Source organism: Anabrus simplex, chromosome 3 (genome assembly GCF_040414725.1).
Source record: "Anabrus simplex isolate iqAnaSimp1 chromosome 3, ASM4041472v1, whole genome shotgun sequence".
NCBI lineage: Eukaryota > Metazoa > Arthropoda > Insecta > Orthoptera > Tettigoniidae > Anabrus > Anabrus simplex.
Genome location: NC_090267.1, coordinates 8,236,921 through 8,254,904, shown reverse-complemented (window position 1 = coordinate 8,254,904; position 17,984 = coordinate 8,236,921). Strand labels below are relative to the sequence as shown.

At 37.1% G+C, this 17,984-nt stretch overlaps 1 protein-coding gene across 1 annotated transcript in view; it reads right to left on the bottom strand.

The window, feature by feature from the left end:
- The window catches only part of LOC137498878 (uncharacterized), a 148,259-nt gene extending 130,945 nt beyond the window's left edge, over positions 1–17,314 (bottom strand). The window contains exons 1-2 of the mRNA XM_068226548.1: positions 17,198–17,314; positions 13,543–13,668 (exon numbers count right to left, since the gene is read on the bottom strand). Coding sequence (XP_068082649.1) covers positions 13,543–13,608 — 66 coding nt within the window. The 5' untranslated portion in view covers positions 13,609–13,668; positions 17,198–17,314. The remainder of the gene's footprint in view (positions 1–13,542; positions 13,669–17,197) is intronic.
- Between the last annotated feature and the right edge of the window lie 670 nt (positions 17,315–17,984).

The following is a 17,984-nucleotide window of genomic DNA, read 5'->3' as shown; positions in this document are numbered from 1 at the left end:
TTGTAGGTTACATATTTGTGTGTTCAAGTTCAATCAATCAATCTATCACTCAGTCACTACTGATCTGCATTTAGGGCAGTCGCCCAGGTGGCTGATTCCCTATCTGTTGGTTTCCAATCCCTTTCTTAAACCTTGTCAACTCCAGCTAGTTTTCTAGTTTTCAACATTTGCAGCTTACACTAAATGTTAATGTCGTCATAGTTAAAATTTAATACTTCTTTAGCATTAGTCACATCCTATATCTGGACATTATCCTTGTAACCAACAATTTTTACATACTGCTGACTGAATATTTCTGCCTTTTGAAGATTCTCGCATACTCACTCCCCTTGTTCATTAATGATTCCTGGAATATCCTTCTTGGAACCTGTTTCTGTCTCAAAGTACTTATACACACCCTTTCATTTTTCAGTAAAATTTGTATGACTGCCACTTATGTTTGCCAACATGTTATCCTTAGCTGACTTGTTTGCTAGATTCATTTTTCTAGTAAGTTCCTCCAATTTCTCCTTACTTCCACAGTCATTTCTATCTCTATTTGTTTCCAACCTGCACCTCCTTCTTAGTCTCTTTACTTCTCTGTTATAATATATTGGATATATTCGGGTATATTCATCACACAATCACTACTGATCTGCATTTAGGGCAGCCGCCCTGGTGGCAGATTCCCTATCTATTGTTTTCCTAGCCTTTTCCTAAATGATTGCAAAGAAAATGGAAATTTATTGAACATCTCCCTTCGTAAGTTATTCCAATCCCTAACTCCCCTTCCTATAAACGAATATTTGCCCCAATTTGTCCTCTTGAATTCCATACCTTTCCTTACCACCTTTAAAGGTAGAAACCTATTTTGACATTTCTCAACAATTGCTTTAAACCCATCCCAGAGTCTGTTTACATTTTTATTTACCATTTTCCACTGATCATAGTTACTTATTAAAAACTCCCTCATGCCTATATTATCAGCCATGTGGTACTGCGGAACAGATTCGTGATCACTAATACCATCTACTACTTCCGTTTCTCTATAGAGCTCATCTGGTTTTACCAGCACCGCATCCAGAATATTCTTCTCTCTAGTTGGTTCCATTTCTTTCTGAATCAGATGCCCTTCCCATATTAACTTATTTGCCATTTGTTGGTCATACTTCCTGTCGTTCACATTATCTTTCCAATTGACATTTGGTAAATTGAGATCACCCACTACAATCACATTTGTTTCCTTATCGTTTCCCACATAGCTGATTATCTTATCAAATAATTCTGAATCAGCATCTGTGCTACCCTTTACCGGTCTGTAGACTCTGAAGATATCAAGCTGCCTATTATCCTTAAAGGTAAGCCTTACACTTAGAATTTGATGTTTGTCATCTTTAACTCTTTCGTAGCTTACAAAGCCTTCTTTCACCAGAATGAATACTCCCCTCCTACCATTCCTGTCCTGTCTCTGCAATACAGGTACCAGTTCCTTGAGAAAATTTCTGCATCCATTATATCATTTCTCAGCCATGATTCAACTCATATTACAATATCTGGTAAGTATGATTAAACTCCTATTATAATATCTGGTAAGTATATATCTATTAAATTACTTAATTGTATTCCTTTCTTTACAATACTTCTACAGTTGAGCACTAACATTTTTATGTCATCCCTAATTGATTTCCAGTTCCCTGTTCCCTTATCACTGCTCCCTCCTAGGCTACCCTCTTTCCCTGAATGCACCTCCCTATAAATGTTCTAAACAAATTTCCTAAGTTATATGTACCACTGTGGTTTAAGTCAAATCCATCTGAGCGCAGATCCCTATCTCCTACCCACCCACTAGGATCTAGAAATCTCACTCCCACATTCCATACATACACACACACACCATAGTTCCATTTAAATCCCCAATCACCTTCCAGTTAATATTCCTCCTACTCAGTATTCCACTGATAACGTCACCGGTACTGCCTTTACCAGATCCCACACATCCCCAACTATGTTTGTATTTATACCTGCTTGTCTTACATTGTTAGTACCAACGTTTCCTAACTTTTCCTTTTCTACTACTTCCACACTTCTCAGCAATAGTTCCCTGTTCCTCATCTTCCCTCGGTTGTTCTACCTGTAGTGACTTGTACCGATTTCTCAAAGACACCTGTCCTGAATTCTGATTCTGAATGGAGCCCTTAGCCTGCAATCTCCTTCCCCTTAAAACATTAGACCACCTGTCTTCTACAATTCTCCTCTTCCCTTCCCATCCCTTTTTATATATACTGTACATTTTTTGAGGGAGGCCTCATTTCCTTCCTGTCCTCTGCGAGAATCCTAATTATCTTCCTCAAACTCTCGAACTCCTCCCTCGTTCTCTTAATGCCTGGCCATACCCACAGTTCTTTACTTGCACTAGTGTGCTTGTGGATAAGAAGAATCTTGGCAGATAGTGGTTGCTGTTTGTGTAGGTTTTCTGTAAATCTTATATGATAAAGAGGATGGAAGTCTATTTATGCCAAAATATAAAAAAAATTGAATTACTTGTTTCGGATTTGAGAGTATTCAGTGAATGCATCTTATATTCTTTCGTGATCGGGTGTTTACAGATTTAAATGCAACAAATACATCTAATATTCATTCATGATCGGGTGTTTACAGATTTAAATGCAACAAATGCAGATCTTCATACGTGGGAGAGACCGTGCGTAAGTTTAACATCAGATATTATTAACATGTCAACTTGCTAAAATACCATATATTCTCAGTGGTAGGACAGCATATACATGAATCCAAACACAGCTTTACCAATATAGAACAAGACATGGAGATCCTTGAGACAATAAACAAAGGCCCTCTACTCAACAGCCTAAAAATTATGTCATGCACCTCGACCAATACTTCAACCCTAACTTAAACCTAAACAACATATCAGAGAAACCTAACATCCTCTACGATTTTCTCATCATCATTTTCAAAAAAAGCCAAGTGTTCAAACAAGGGCCCGATCTTCCATGCCGTGCATAACAACTATTTGCGTCATCTACCCCTACCATGTCATCCTTCTGCCCCGCCTTAAACAACCCTCTCCCTCGTCCTTCCATTCTCAATTTTTCCATTTACTCCACCTCTGTCCCTTTCTACTCCTGCACAAATCTCCTAGTTCAGTTCCACTCTGCATGCCAAGCTCCCCAACACGCTGAGCAAGGTGCGTGTCACATTATTTGTTTCCCACTTTCATTTTCTTGATTTTAAAATCTTTCATACACCTAAGTAGGCTTCGTTTGCTTTCATTAAGTTACTCCGGCTACCCATCGAACTGAGAAATTCGCTCTAGAACGTAAAGGACTTCCACATGTACATCTTGCCACCTCATGAAGTACATGAGCATAGAAATTAAAGCCACTGTTGAATGTCAACTGTAATCAAACTGCACACAATATTACATTAGTGATCAATTTTTATTCTTGTCGCATGACAAATAACTACAACTATTTTTAAGATTTTTAACATATCGGATTAATGTTTCAAACATACGCTTTGTCAAGACTTAGCAGCAATATATGTGTTCCTCCTTACATCAAGTTTAAAAAAGACTTACAATCTCTTAGTCAAATAAGTTATATCATGGTGAAAAACTATAGCCTACCTTTAATATGGACTATTATCATGGACAAACGTACTTTTAAGTAAAACTCTTTCTCCTTTTCTCATTATGTGTGTGTATATTAACTTGTGATTATTGCGTTTTACACATTTTGATTGATCGGCTGATCATGACACAGATATGGTGTCGAAATCGGTACCACATTACAAGATATTAGAATCATTCCATATTGACGGTTTTCACTTTACAAAAGTGAAAAATTAGAGTATCCTCCTAATTCAATACAACAAATATTCCATCATTAGACGGTGTAAACAAATTCAAACATGTTTCGGTTCGTTTGAGCCATCTTCAGTGAAAAATGAGGGGAGTTTGATATAATTTACATAATATAAGTTGAAAAAATGTTAAAAAACATAATGAAGGAGCAAATGAAAAAAACAAACAAAAGAGAGCCTAGACGGAAACAAAATTAGCACGAATATACAATATTTACATCAATATGTGGAGCAAAAAACAACTCACTGCGACAAAATTCAGTGAAAAGGTGTTAATTTAAAATAATAATTGAAACTAAAAACTGTGTTAACCTAAGAAAACAAAGGAATGAAGTGTTAAGATTGCCAAATAGGGCAAGGACATACATTTCCTCAAACAGTGTACACCCACAACTTAACTCCCAATTTTCTTAATGAAAAAACAAATGATGCAGATCATTCCTTTGTTTTCTTAGGTTAACACAGTTTTTAGTTTCAATTATTATTTTAAATTAACACCTTTTAGCTGAATTTTGTCGCAGTGAGTTGTTTTTTGCTCCACATATTGATGTAAATATTGTATATCTGTGCTAATTTTGTTTCCATCTAGGCTCTCTTTTGTTTGTTTTTTCATTTGCTCCTTCATTATGTTTTTTAGCATTTTTTCAAATTATATTATGTAAATTATTTCAAACTCCCCTCATTTTTCACTGAAGATGGCTCAAATGAGCCGAAACATGTTTGAATTTGTTTACTCCATCTAATGACGGAATATTTATTGTATTGAATTAGGAAGATACTCTCATTTTTCACCTTTGTAAAGATCGGTACAACATGTAAACATGTTGCAATGTAGTATGCTTAACAAAGCAATATTTTATAGAAAAGGTGGAACTTAAAATATGCCTCATTTTATTGTAATTTCAGTTCAATACTGAACAATTATGAAATTTTTATCTTTTAATGATGCAACCTATCAGGTGAAATATAAAGCCTAGCCTTATATGGGCTTAAGTGTTAAGACTGCCAAATTGGGCAAGGACATACATTTCCTCAAACAGTGTACACCCATAACTTAACTCCCAATTTTCTTAAAGGCTGTATCTGAAAACATCGCATTTCTTCTCATTTTTCCAAAACCCAACTTAAGACTACCTAAATTTGGTTAAAGAATGAGATTAGTTTCTTATACAAGGAAATATATTTTTTAGGTATTAGATTATATGAGACTCCCCTCGAAACCCCAAATTTACTCCAAAACATCCAATGGAATCATTTCCTGGTTCAAATCAACAACAGATTATTTGATGCACTATATAAGAAACAGCTGACCTTAGAGAGTAAACTTAATCCACAAAAAAACCAGTACCAAGCAGGAGTCTTGAAAAAGAAACCAAAGAAACCAAAATGCCCAAGAATTTAATTGAACTAATCCACCTTTCAGTTATCAATTTATCGAAGGCAGTCATAAACGATGATGAAAACTCAATACTTTTAAAAGGTCCTAAACATAATTGGCAAAACCTCCACATGGTCAACATAGTCACTAACTTCTTAGTAGAATCTGAGCTGGCTATCAACAAAATGCCATCAGAAGAATACAATGAATTAAGAATCGATGTGAAAAGAAAGCTAGACAAGATTTTCAATCCTAACAACAAAAGCATACACCTAATGATATGAATAGTGGGGTTTCAATCATAGAACAAAAACACATTTCTGAGCTAAAAATAAAGTTAATGATAACGACCTCATCATTACCAAAACAGATAAAGGCACCACAATACTCATAATAAACTGAATATGTTGCAACAACAAAAGAATTATTTAATAACAGCTCTTTCACAATAGTCAAAAAAGGTCCCACCCATAAGAACCAGCATTTACTAAAACAAATGTTAAAGAACACTTCGTATTATTTCATGGACCAGGAAAAGCAAAATTATTTAACATGAACCCAAGTCTCCCCAATCTTCACATGGCCAGTGTCTCCATTCACCCAATAATGAATTACACACCTAGTCCTTTGTACAAATTATTCCAATTCATTCAGAAGTTTCTAAAGATACATTATCAATTTTCAGCTAACAACTCCATCAAAAGTACCACAAAATTAAGAGAAAACTGAAAAAATTTATATCCAACCTTAACATTCCCGCCACTTATTCGATATCGTGAAGATATGTCCCAGTATAAAGTTATTTCCTGTCATTGGAAAACACTTAAACACAGTCACCTAAGCAAGCTAAAGATTCAGGACTTTATTTCCATTTATAATTGGAGTTCAATAATAACTTTTTCACCTTCAACAATATTATATATCAGCAGGATGGCTTGGCAAAGGGCTCACCATCGTTGGGCATCATGGTGGAGATTTATTTGGATTCGTTAGAACACACAAAAATTTACAATAATAATATTTTTGCAAATATCCTTTTTCAGGCCAGGTATGTCGATGACACTCTAGTAATTATGGACGATTACATCACTAAGGCGGCCTCTAATTTCCTTGGCCTCAATAACATTGACCCCCATACTAAATTTACTCTTGAATCTGAAACTAATAAATCAAAAATTTTATAGATTTGACCATGAATAGCCTCATATACCCTTTACCGTATAAGATTTACAGAAAACCTACACTAACAGCAACCACTTTCCATCGAGATTCTCCTCATCCACAAGCAGACAAATGTGCAAACTACAATAGTCTACTTTACCATGCTTTTAAGATACCGACTCCAAAAAAAACTTACATAACGAATTAAATATTATTCGCGCAATCGATAAGTTCAATGGCTATAGCAAACTTTTCATAGAATGGAAAATTCCTAAATTCACACATTGCCCTAGGACTGCATTAACTAAAGAAAAACACAACCCTACAGCTTTTTCCACTTTCACTTTCAACAAGGATGTTTATAAAATTATTACCATTTTTAAGAAACACCATAGAAAAATATATTTTAGAACCAAAAGCAAGAATGTAGAAGTTCTACATAACTCCACTACAGTGAATAAATCCTGTGGAAGATCTACATAACCCCAAAAGAATAAATCTAATACTTTTCCAAGATCGGGTGTTTGTAGATTTAAATGCAACAACAGCAGTTCTTCATATGTGGGACAGACCGGGCATAGTTTTAACAACAGCTACTTGGAACATTTCAACGCTTTAAAATAAAATAGATTCACGGCACTGCGCCAGCATATATATTTTTTCTAATGCAGCTTCACCAATATAGAACAAGACATGGAAATTATCGAGAAAATAAACAAAGGCCCTCTACTAAATACAACTGAAAATTATTTTATACACCTCGGCATTACTTCAACCCTAACTTAAACCTAAACTGCATATCAGGGAAACCTAACATCCTTTTCGATTTTCTCATCATTATTTTCAAAGAGTTCAAACCAGTGCTCGATCATCCTTACCGTGCATAATACCTATTCTCATCGTTTACCCCTACCACCTCATCCTTCTGCCCCACTTTAATTACACATCTTCCCCTTCACCCTTGTCCCCCCATCCTCCATTTTTACCCTTACTCCACCTCTGTCCCTTTCCGCTCCCACACACATCTCGTAGTTCAGTTCCTCCCTGCACGTCAAGCTGACCAACACACTGAACAAGGTGAGTCTAGCATTATTTGTTTCCATTTCTTTGTTTTCTTGCCCTTAAGCATCTTTCGTACACCTAATTAGGCTTCGTTTAATTTAATTAGGTTACTCCAATTCTGCATCGAACTGAGAAAATTGGTCTAGAACATAAATGACCTCCACATGTACATCTTCCCAGCTCATGAAGTAACTGAGCATATATTTTATAACTACTGTTGAATGTCAACTGTATTCAAACTACACTTCATATCACATTAGTGTTCAATTGTTATTCTTATCACAGCAAGACAAATAACCACAACTATATTTAAGACTTTTAAATTGTCAGAGTAATGTTTTAAACATAAGCTTTACCAAGAATTAGCAACAATAAATGTGTTCCTGCCTACATCAAGATTAGAAAAGAGATTGTCTTAGTCAAATACGTTATATTAAGGTGAAACAGTTTTAGTTTTACCACAGACTTTTACCATGGACAAACTTGACATTGATCACCATACTACATTTACTCTCAAATCAGAAACTAATAAATCAATAATTTTTTTAGATTTGACAATAAGTACTCCCATACTCTTCATTGTATAAGATTTACAGAAAGCCTATACAAACAGCAAACACTATCCACCAAGATTATTCTCATCCACAAGCACACAAATGTCAACATACAATAGTCTAGTTACTGTGCCTTTAAAATACCAATGTCTTAAGAAGACTTAAACTACAAATCAAATATTACTTGCGCAATTGCTAAGTTCAATGGCTATAGCAACTTCTTCAGAGAATGGATAATTATTAAATTTAAACATCACCCTAAGACCAGATTAACAAAATAAAAACCCAATGCTTCTGCTTTTCCCACTTTCGCTTTCAACAAGGATGTTTTTAAAGTTACTACTATTGTAAAGAAACACAACACAATAATATCTTTTAGAACCAAGAGCAGGAATGTAGAAGTTCTATATACAGTAAAACCTCGTTAATTCGAAGTCGTTGGGACTCAAAAATCGGACTTCGAATTACGTGATTTCGAATTAACCGCCAATTCGCAATTCAGAAGTACCAACCCTTGCCATGTTACAAAATATTCTATGGACCGTTACTGCATGCAGCTAACCTTGATTCACAGTTTATACCCTTCAAATGCCATGAAAAAGAACTATTTCCAAAATGTATCCAAGAAGGTGCATTTACAGTATTCAAGTAATGCACTCGGATAACTCACTGGCAAACATAACCTCACGCAACGAAAGAAAAAAAAAAAGCACGATTCAAAGACGAGGAGAAATCTATGCTGGCTCCCATGTGCAAGTGCTTTATTAATTGGATCACTATACTTTACGCATTTTAGATGCCTTGTATTTACAAAGGAAGTACCCGATGCCCTTAAAATCGAACTTTTCTATGACTATCCTTGTACGATTTCCCGCCATGGCACTTCTCTCGTACTTCAGAAATGTAAACACTTGCCGCGTCACAAAGTATTCTAAGACCCATTAATACATACAATCACCTCGATTCACAGTTTAAACCTTTCAAATGCAATGGGAAAAACTATTTCCGAAATGTATCCAACAAGGTGCATTTACAACGTTCAAATAATGCACTTGGATAAATCAATGACAAACATAACCTCACGCAACCTTTGCACGCAACGAAAGAAAAAAATCACACAATTCAAAGACGAGGATAAATTATGCCGGCCCCCCTGTGCAAATGCATTATTTTTTGGATTTCTGTACTGTTTCCATTTGTAGATGCTTTGTACTAGCATGGAAAGTGAGCGACGTCCTTATAACATTGTGGTTTATTGAACTTTTCTATGACGAGAGGATAAAGTTTCTCGCTTCCATCCCATGTGCATTGTAACGTACTACTATGACCCATTTAAAACCATAAGACCGTTTGGGCTTGCATTAAAATAAAGCAATGCAGTTTCACCGGCAATGACAATATTGTTCGGTGCCTACGAATTTATTATCTGAGCTACGCTTTTTTCGTCAACTGTCGGCATCGCCAGTGTTGGCGGATTCTGTTTTTTCCGCACACTGCCTGTTGCGTGATATTACGGCGTTCCTTAAAAGGTTGAATACAAAAGAATTCCGATTTCATTCAACTTAGCAATCATGAAGCGCACTGTAGACCCACCGAAGTGAGTAAGTGCGGAAAGCTACCCTTCCACGTTCCGGAACGCGCGTTCTATTATGACGCGGAGCGGATACATTTCGAGTTGAAATTACTCTGTAACATACTATTGTTTTAAAATGTAAAGGCAGTTTCGAATTAAAAGTCTGAATTTCGGTAATGGGGCCGACATTGTACTTCGAATTACGAATTATCCGTATTTCGAATTAAACAATTTAAATAACATGCAAAACTGTATCTCATGTTTCCGGGAACGAGAGCTTCTTCGAATTAGACGAGATTTTGAATTAACCGATTTCGAATTATCGAGGTTCTACTGTAACTCCACTTCAGGGAATGAATCTAATACTTTTTCATGATCGGGTGTTTACAGATTTAAATGCAACAACTGCAGTTCTTCATACGTGGGAGAGACCAGGCTTAGATTTTACATTAGATACTCAGAAAATGTCAACGCACTCAAAATACAATAGATTCTTGGCAGTGGGACGGCATATACATGAATCCAAATAAGCTTCACCAATATAGAACAAGAGATGGAAATCCTCAAGAAATAAACAAAAGGCACTCTACACAATGCGAATAAAAATTATTTTATACACCTCGACAAACACTTCAACTCTAAATTAAATCTAACTGACATATCAGAGAAACATATCATCCTTTTCTATTTTCACATCATCATTTTCAAAATAGACAAGACACCTTATCGCGTTATATACCCCCACCTCCTCATCCTTCTGCCCCACCCCCTCCCTTTTTTCCCTTACTCGGCCTCTGTCCCTTTCTGCTCCCGCACACATCTCCCAGTTCAGTTCTTCTTCCCAACATGCTGAGCAAGGTAAGTTTCACATTCCTTGTTTACCTCTTTTGTTTCCTTGCCTTGAAACAACTTTCTTACAACTAATTAGCCTTTGTTTACTTCCATTAGCTTACTCCAGTTCTGCATCGAACTGAGAAACTTGGTCTAGAACATAAAGGACCTCGACATTTACATCTCCCCACCTCAAGAAGTACTGGAATATTAAAGCTGCTGTTGAATGTAAACTGTATTTAAACTGCACTTCATATCACTTCACATCACATTAGTGATGAATTTTCATTCCTGTCACAAAAAGACAAATAACTTTAATTACTTTTAAGATTTTCAACGTGTCAGATTTATGTTTTAAACATATGCCTTGTCAAGACTTAGCAGAAATATATGTGTTCCTCCTTACATCAAGATTAAAAAGGACTTACAATGTCTTAGTCAAATACGTTATATGATGGTGAAAAAGTTTAAGCTCTTATCATGGACAAACTTACTTTTAAGTAAAACCCTTTCTACTTTTGCTGTTATCTGTGTATTTATTGACTTGTGATTATTGTGTCTTGCACTTTTTGAATGATCGGCTGATGATGACACAGATATGGTGTCGAAACCGGTGATGTAATTTGCTTAACAAAGCAGTATTGTAATGAAAAGATGGAACCTGAAATATACCTCATTATATTGTAATAATATTTCTGTACAAGTCCTAACATTGCCACTACTCAAACAAATAAATAAAAAATGAAATAAAGCTGTTGATCTCATGAGCCATATCTACAGCTAAATCATATCAAACACATATTCCTATAGGCTGTCTGAAGTACTATTACACGTCAAAGTTATTCTGAACACTCTGCCATCTACCAAGATATATTAGTATTTTCTTCTCATTACGTGGGCTCAGTTTGTTTGGCACTGCCAGTGGCCTCAAGTAGCCTCCGCAGTGGCCTCCACGGTATGCACTAGCCACGCGTCTTGGTAGGTGTGCTAGGTACCAACTGACGAGCCCAACCTAGCACACGAGGGCGAAAAGCTGGCAACCAGGAATGAGTTATCTTGATTTACTAGTTTCATTTCTGTATTGATGGTTCACTAATATATAGATAAGAAAATGTTCCACCTTATCAATACAATTTTATTATTAACTACAGGACCGGTTTCGACCCTAAACAGTCATCATCAACTGTACATTAATACCTTTACGTATGTCAAGTAATAGTTAATGTGCCTTTCTAAATGGAGAAGCCATGGGGAAGCATTATGTCCAAGCACTATGTACTTTAAAGGGTTTAATGTACTTGTAATTTAGAATTAAGTTCCACAAATGAATTTTAGGCCTAAAAGATAACTCCACACCTTAGTACCTGAATTGTTTTATATTAACCATTTTACTCTCAAACATGCCAAATTTGGACGCTTGGACATAATGCTTCCCCATGGCTTCTCCTTTTAGAAGGGCACATTAACTATTATATGACATTTGTAAAGGTACCAATGTATAGCTGATGATGACTGTTTAGGGTCAAAACCGGTCCTGTAGTTAATAATAAAATTGTATTGATAAGATACAACCTTTTCTTATCTATATATTAGGAATGAGTTAGCTGGAAAATTTGTGATGTCGAATAACGGACCATTTATATTGGTATTATAAATTTACTCATTCGGGACAAATATTTCAGATTCCCTATGGGAATCAACATCTATATCAAGTTACTTTGATACAGCAAATAGTATAATGTAACCAATCTTAAAAGTATACCTTTACAAGTGGTATGACAATGTCCTGATGTCAACAACTAGCCACCATTTCCAATAACAATGCAATCACCACTCATCTGATGGTAATCGATGGCGACATGCTACACTGTACAAGAATGCATACAAACTACCACCCAGATGTGTCGTGCGATAAAGGATCACTTTGAATCACCCACAAGAGAACTTTTCAAAATTTGATGACGATGATGTTTGTTGTTTAATTGGGGCTAAGAGTCAGGACATTGACAAATAATGGTATGAGGTGCAATGAAATGGGAAGATAATTTAAAAATCTCAAATGTATCCGCTGACTAAAATCTAGACGAATGATGATGATGATACATGAGCGTGAATCCAAAACAGTCAATGGATCCAATTGACAATGCATCACATTGATATGATGCTTCTTGTACAAAGAGATAAAAAATCCAGGCCACAGACCCTCATAATTGTACTAATCACTGGTAAACCAGAACCGTGGCGCTCCTCAAGTGGTGCAAATAACAGGTAATATAGAGCCATGGTATATCAAACATAACAGCACCACTCACAGGTAACACACACCCATGTTGTTCCTCACGTAAGATTACTACTCACAAGCAACGCAGACCCATGTTGTTCTTCAGTTAGTGCGACTAATCATGGATGCTAGTATTCCCCTAGTGTTCCTCACATGGTAGAATTAATCACAAGCCAAGTATACTCATGGAGTTGCTCACATCGTGGTACTTCACACAAGCAATGTAGACTAATAGTGTTCTTCAGTTAGTGCGACTAATCATGGGTGCTGGTATTCCCGCAGTGTTCCTCACACGGTGGAATTAATTACGAGCCACGCATACTCATGGTGTTGCTCATATTGTGATACTACTCACAAGTAATACAGGCTCATTCTGAATATTGGGGAACCAACATAATTCAGTGTGAAGCCCAGCAGACTCCCACATGGCCACTAGGCCACGACGCCTTCTGCACGCACCCTCAACACAGTGGCATGAATATAATGGTACTAATAACAGGCAACACCCAGACCCATGGTACTCACATAATGGTAATGATTACATGTAAAGTCGACCCTTGGTGTTCCTCACTGTATGGTACAAATTACAAGTAATCTCATGGTTCCATTGCCCCTTTTAATCACCTCTAACGACAGGCTGGAGACACCGTGTGAGCATTCTTCGCCTGTGCTACCCACAGGGGTTTTCCAAGTTTGTAGTTTCTTGTTATGTATCGGACATTATTCCGAATGAAATTGGCCTACATTGCAAATTATAGATTTTAGAAAGCAATAAGTAATTTAGAATCATGCTCTATGTTGACAACATAAAATAGTAGTATATTATAAGATTGATAGTTACGAAAGATGCAGCTTCTGTTCCATCAAGCCAGACTGGTTCCTCCTTGATCTCCACTTTCTGGTCCATTTCACACAGCAAGAGAAGTAACTACATCAACTTGGGCAGAAAATTGCATCCACTGATTGTCTACTGAAACAAAGAACAGAAAATAACTATATTATTATTAGTGTGAGTTTGCAGACCTAAAATGTAAGCAAGTAGGCCTGCAGCTTTCCGTGACTGTGAACTTCTTTACCATAGCCTCACAGCCTTTAGTCCTGCACGGAATCCTAACCACATAGACATGGCTTTTATTTCAAACATCCCACATGCACTGACAGGGAATGAACCACCTCCATGCCACCACATCCTGACCTACCCTTCAGGTCCACAGACTAGTTTGATACAGCTCTCCATGTCACCATATTCTGTGCTTACCTACTCATTTCTACTTAACTACTACATCCTCCATATGCTACAATATGTAACACTGCCATACCAATTTCCTACCCCATATACGTCCCTTTGAAATCAGTTGAACATGTTTTGGTTTTCTTATTGTCCATTCGGTCAATCTCTTCTTAATGTCAACCTTCGCCAAATCTTACTCCTCTAATAGACCCATTCACTTTCTCTTTATTTGTAACATGAACCATCCTTCTGACTTTCCACACCTTCTGGTAACATCACAATTCAGAGGATTACATTTTCTTTCCTTCTTTCTATGTCCGCTGTTATGCATGTATCACTTCCATACAGTGATGGCTCCACAACACTATGTTAAGAAAGGTCTGTATAATATGAGTGTCAGTATTGAGAGCGAGCACAGGTCTACTGCTATTACTAATATGATGATGCTTGTTGTTTAAAGGGACCTAACATCTAGGTAATCAGACCTATTTCTGTTATCAACAGTGGATAGCAGCTCCAGGTGCTACTAATGAACAGTGTCCTAAGACAGTTTGTGTGTTTATTTGAATACTTGGAGACCAAAGTTATGATACATCATGGCTATCTGGCTATTCTCAGAGGAAGATGGTAACAGCTCCACCTGCTTCTCATGAACAGTCTCCAAAGACATTTGGCATGTTTATTTTATTACAACGTGGCTCCTGATGTCACCCCTTTGGATTCACATGCCCAACTTTGAAAAGGAAGCCAGTAAGACAACATATAGTATGTATATTTTTTGTTTGCTAATTGCTTTACATTGCACCGATACAGATAGGTTTTATGGCAGTAATGGGAAATGAAAGGCCTACGTGTTGGAACGAAGCAGCCGTGGCCATAATTAAGGTACAGCTCCAGCATTTGGCTGGTGTGAAAATGGGAAACCACGGAAAACCATCTTCAGGGCTGCCGCCAGTGGGATTCAAACCCACTATCTCCCAGATGCAAGCTCACAGCTTCGTGTCCCTGATCTCACTGCCAACTCATCTGGTTATAGTATGTATACAAGAGAAACATAGATATGGAGTAATTGGACTTAAACGTGCATATACTACATATACCATGCAGTGGAACAGAACAATGGTGCAATCGCAGTTGGAGAATGGGAGATACTGAACAAGTGGTTGCAAAAGGAGGTCTGCATAGAGATCCATTTTCTAAGGAAATGCTTCGACCCGGCCTTCATTTACACAGGACGGCAGACTGATATGCATTAGCAACTTGTGGCTCGGTGAGGAAAACCATGGGAAACTCCTCACAGTTCAAGTGCATAGTATGACTCTTCCGTGATGCCTAGACTATTTTTGACAGCTGATGGTAGAGCTGTTGAGAATAAATGTACATACCTAATGAAAATGTGGTGTCTGCCAGCAAATACAGAAATGATGTGAATTTGCAAGATGTTGGAACGACTGTGACAAATGACAAGTGGAGATGCTGTGTATCAACTTCAATATGCATTTGAGAAAGTGCACAAGAAGAGACATGCAGCAATGAGTCCCTTGAAGGTGCACTTAATTAGTGGCTTGACGAGCAGGGCACGACCTTTTAACAGGAAAAAATATCTTGTATTACTTGTAGAGAAAAACATATTTACACTATGATGAGTGCATTAATATCTCTTGTGAATAATTTGAAACGTACCACAGTTCTGAAACAAAACAGTGTTTCATTCTGGCCTACCTTTACCGTTGTGCCACAATAAACTGGAGAAGCTAACTTTAGTGAATTATACTTAATAGCAACCAAATTTACTCAGAGCTTTTGGCATACTGTTTGATGTATGCTAGATAACAGATCAAATTGAGATTGTGGTGGTGAGTTAGCCTAGTTGAGCTACTTTGCATTTGCAAAGTAATGTGATGAAAAGACTTCCCTTGCTATGGCAAAACAAAGGACAATACTACATTTACCTACCACGAACAGAGGACTGAACATTGCTAAAGGAAGAAATTAAGCAAATTCGATGTGTGTGTCATGTAAGAATACAAATGGAAAGTTTACCTAATGGGCATCTACTAAGTTGATAATCATATGATGTAGTGTTACAGAAGAATGCTGAATGGGTACAGCGAATCTCAAATAAAAAGACAATGAAATGAATCTGTGAGAGGAAAGTGATTCAATGAAATATGACAAGAAGAAAGGGCAGATTGATGGAACACATCCTAGGGCACTCAGCACTTATTCAGTTAGGATTAGAGGGAAGCATATGTGGTAAGAACAGTAGGGATAGACCAAAGCATTAATTTGACAATCAAATTGGAGTAGATGTTGGATGTAGTAGTTCCGTAGAAATGAAAAGTTTAACAGAGGACAGGGTCGCAAATAACGCTGCATGAAACTACACTATGAACTGACGGTAGAAACAACAACTAATACCTTCAAGGAAACCATCCTTCAAACAAAGGAATAAGTGTAACATCCCCACAGATGATTTTCTGAATAATATTTAATACATCTGAAATAGACTTTTGGGTTATTACGTGGTGTAGAGTACATCTAGTATAGGCTACATAAATTACAGTATAAATACAGTCAACTACATACATGTGGGAAAGTAACAAACTACCTCACGTCTTGCTGGGCTGAGTGACTCAGACAGTCAAGGCGCTGGCCTTCTGACTCCTACTTAGCAGGTTCGATTATGGCTCAGTAACGTGGTATTTGAAGGTGCTCAGATATATCAGCCTCGTGTCAGTAGATTTAATGGCACGTAAAAGAAATTCTGCGGGACTAAATTCTGGCACCTCGGCGTCTCCGAAAACCGTAAAAGAGTAGTTAGTGGGATGTAAAGCAAAATAACATTATCATTATTGCATCAAGTCATACCATGTCAATATGAACACGAAACTGGCATTCAGCAGTCAAACTACTTTCAAATTAAAATTCCTGCACATGGTAGCTAAGGTGGTTTGACACGTTAGAGATTATATATGTAGTGAAAACTGAAGAAACCACAATTCCCTATGAAGAGAACCGCACAGAAATTATGTAATAAAGGGAGTTAAACTGCATAAAGTACGGCGATAAGTCCTAAACCTCAATATCAAGTAACAAACCTGCCACTTCGAAACAAAACCGTACGCTTAATAAGTGATTGTTCTATTTATACAGATGTAACAATTACGGTATTCTTTTTCGATTGAAATTTACCATGGGTAACAACCGCTTAAATTAATAACAATAATAGTAACAATAATATTAATAATAATATCAAACATACCAAGAAGCATATACGAGTTCATATGCCGCACAATTCATTACCAAAAGCAGCGCATCACATGTGTAAATCGAAGTAGAAGGACCAGTTAACCAATGGAAACAAATATTCTACATAAAGATAAACCACTGCCTGCTCGATCTGCATCCGATGGCTGCTTATACTGCCTGCTCATTACAACATTTTAACATGGCACTAAATGAAACACTCCGTTTACAAATACCCACAGCAGGTGGCAGCACTAACCGGCTCCAGACCTGTCGGAATGAAATAGCGGGAAATAGGATAGGCTGTACTTGTTTTCAGTAATAATAATAATAATAATAATAATAATCGTATGGCCTCAGCTACCGTGTGCAGACATTTCAATTTGACGCCATCTGGCTGTCTGCTCGTCAATTTCGACGTTCCGTTTTACTCTAGGCCCCCACTAGATGGCAGACCGAGTAAACCGAAACTCTCTGGGCGTCTATGGCTGAGATTTAATGAATTTTGTCGGGTAAACACCAAATGTGTCACCAGAGATCTTTTACATGCCGACATCGTACGACATGGAGTGTCGAATGGACTTTTTTCAGTGAAAATGGTGTACTGCTGCGTGCCTTTCTGCAAATCAAAGAATGGGAAACCAGAATGCCGTGATATTTCATTCCATGATATACCTTCAAGTACACAATTGCGTCGAAAGTGGTTAAGTATTATATCCAGGGAAGGAAACAGCAAGGGAAGTAAATGGATTCCTGATTATTCCGTGGTTTGCAGTCTACATTTTGTAAATGACGATTTCAAA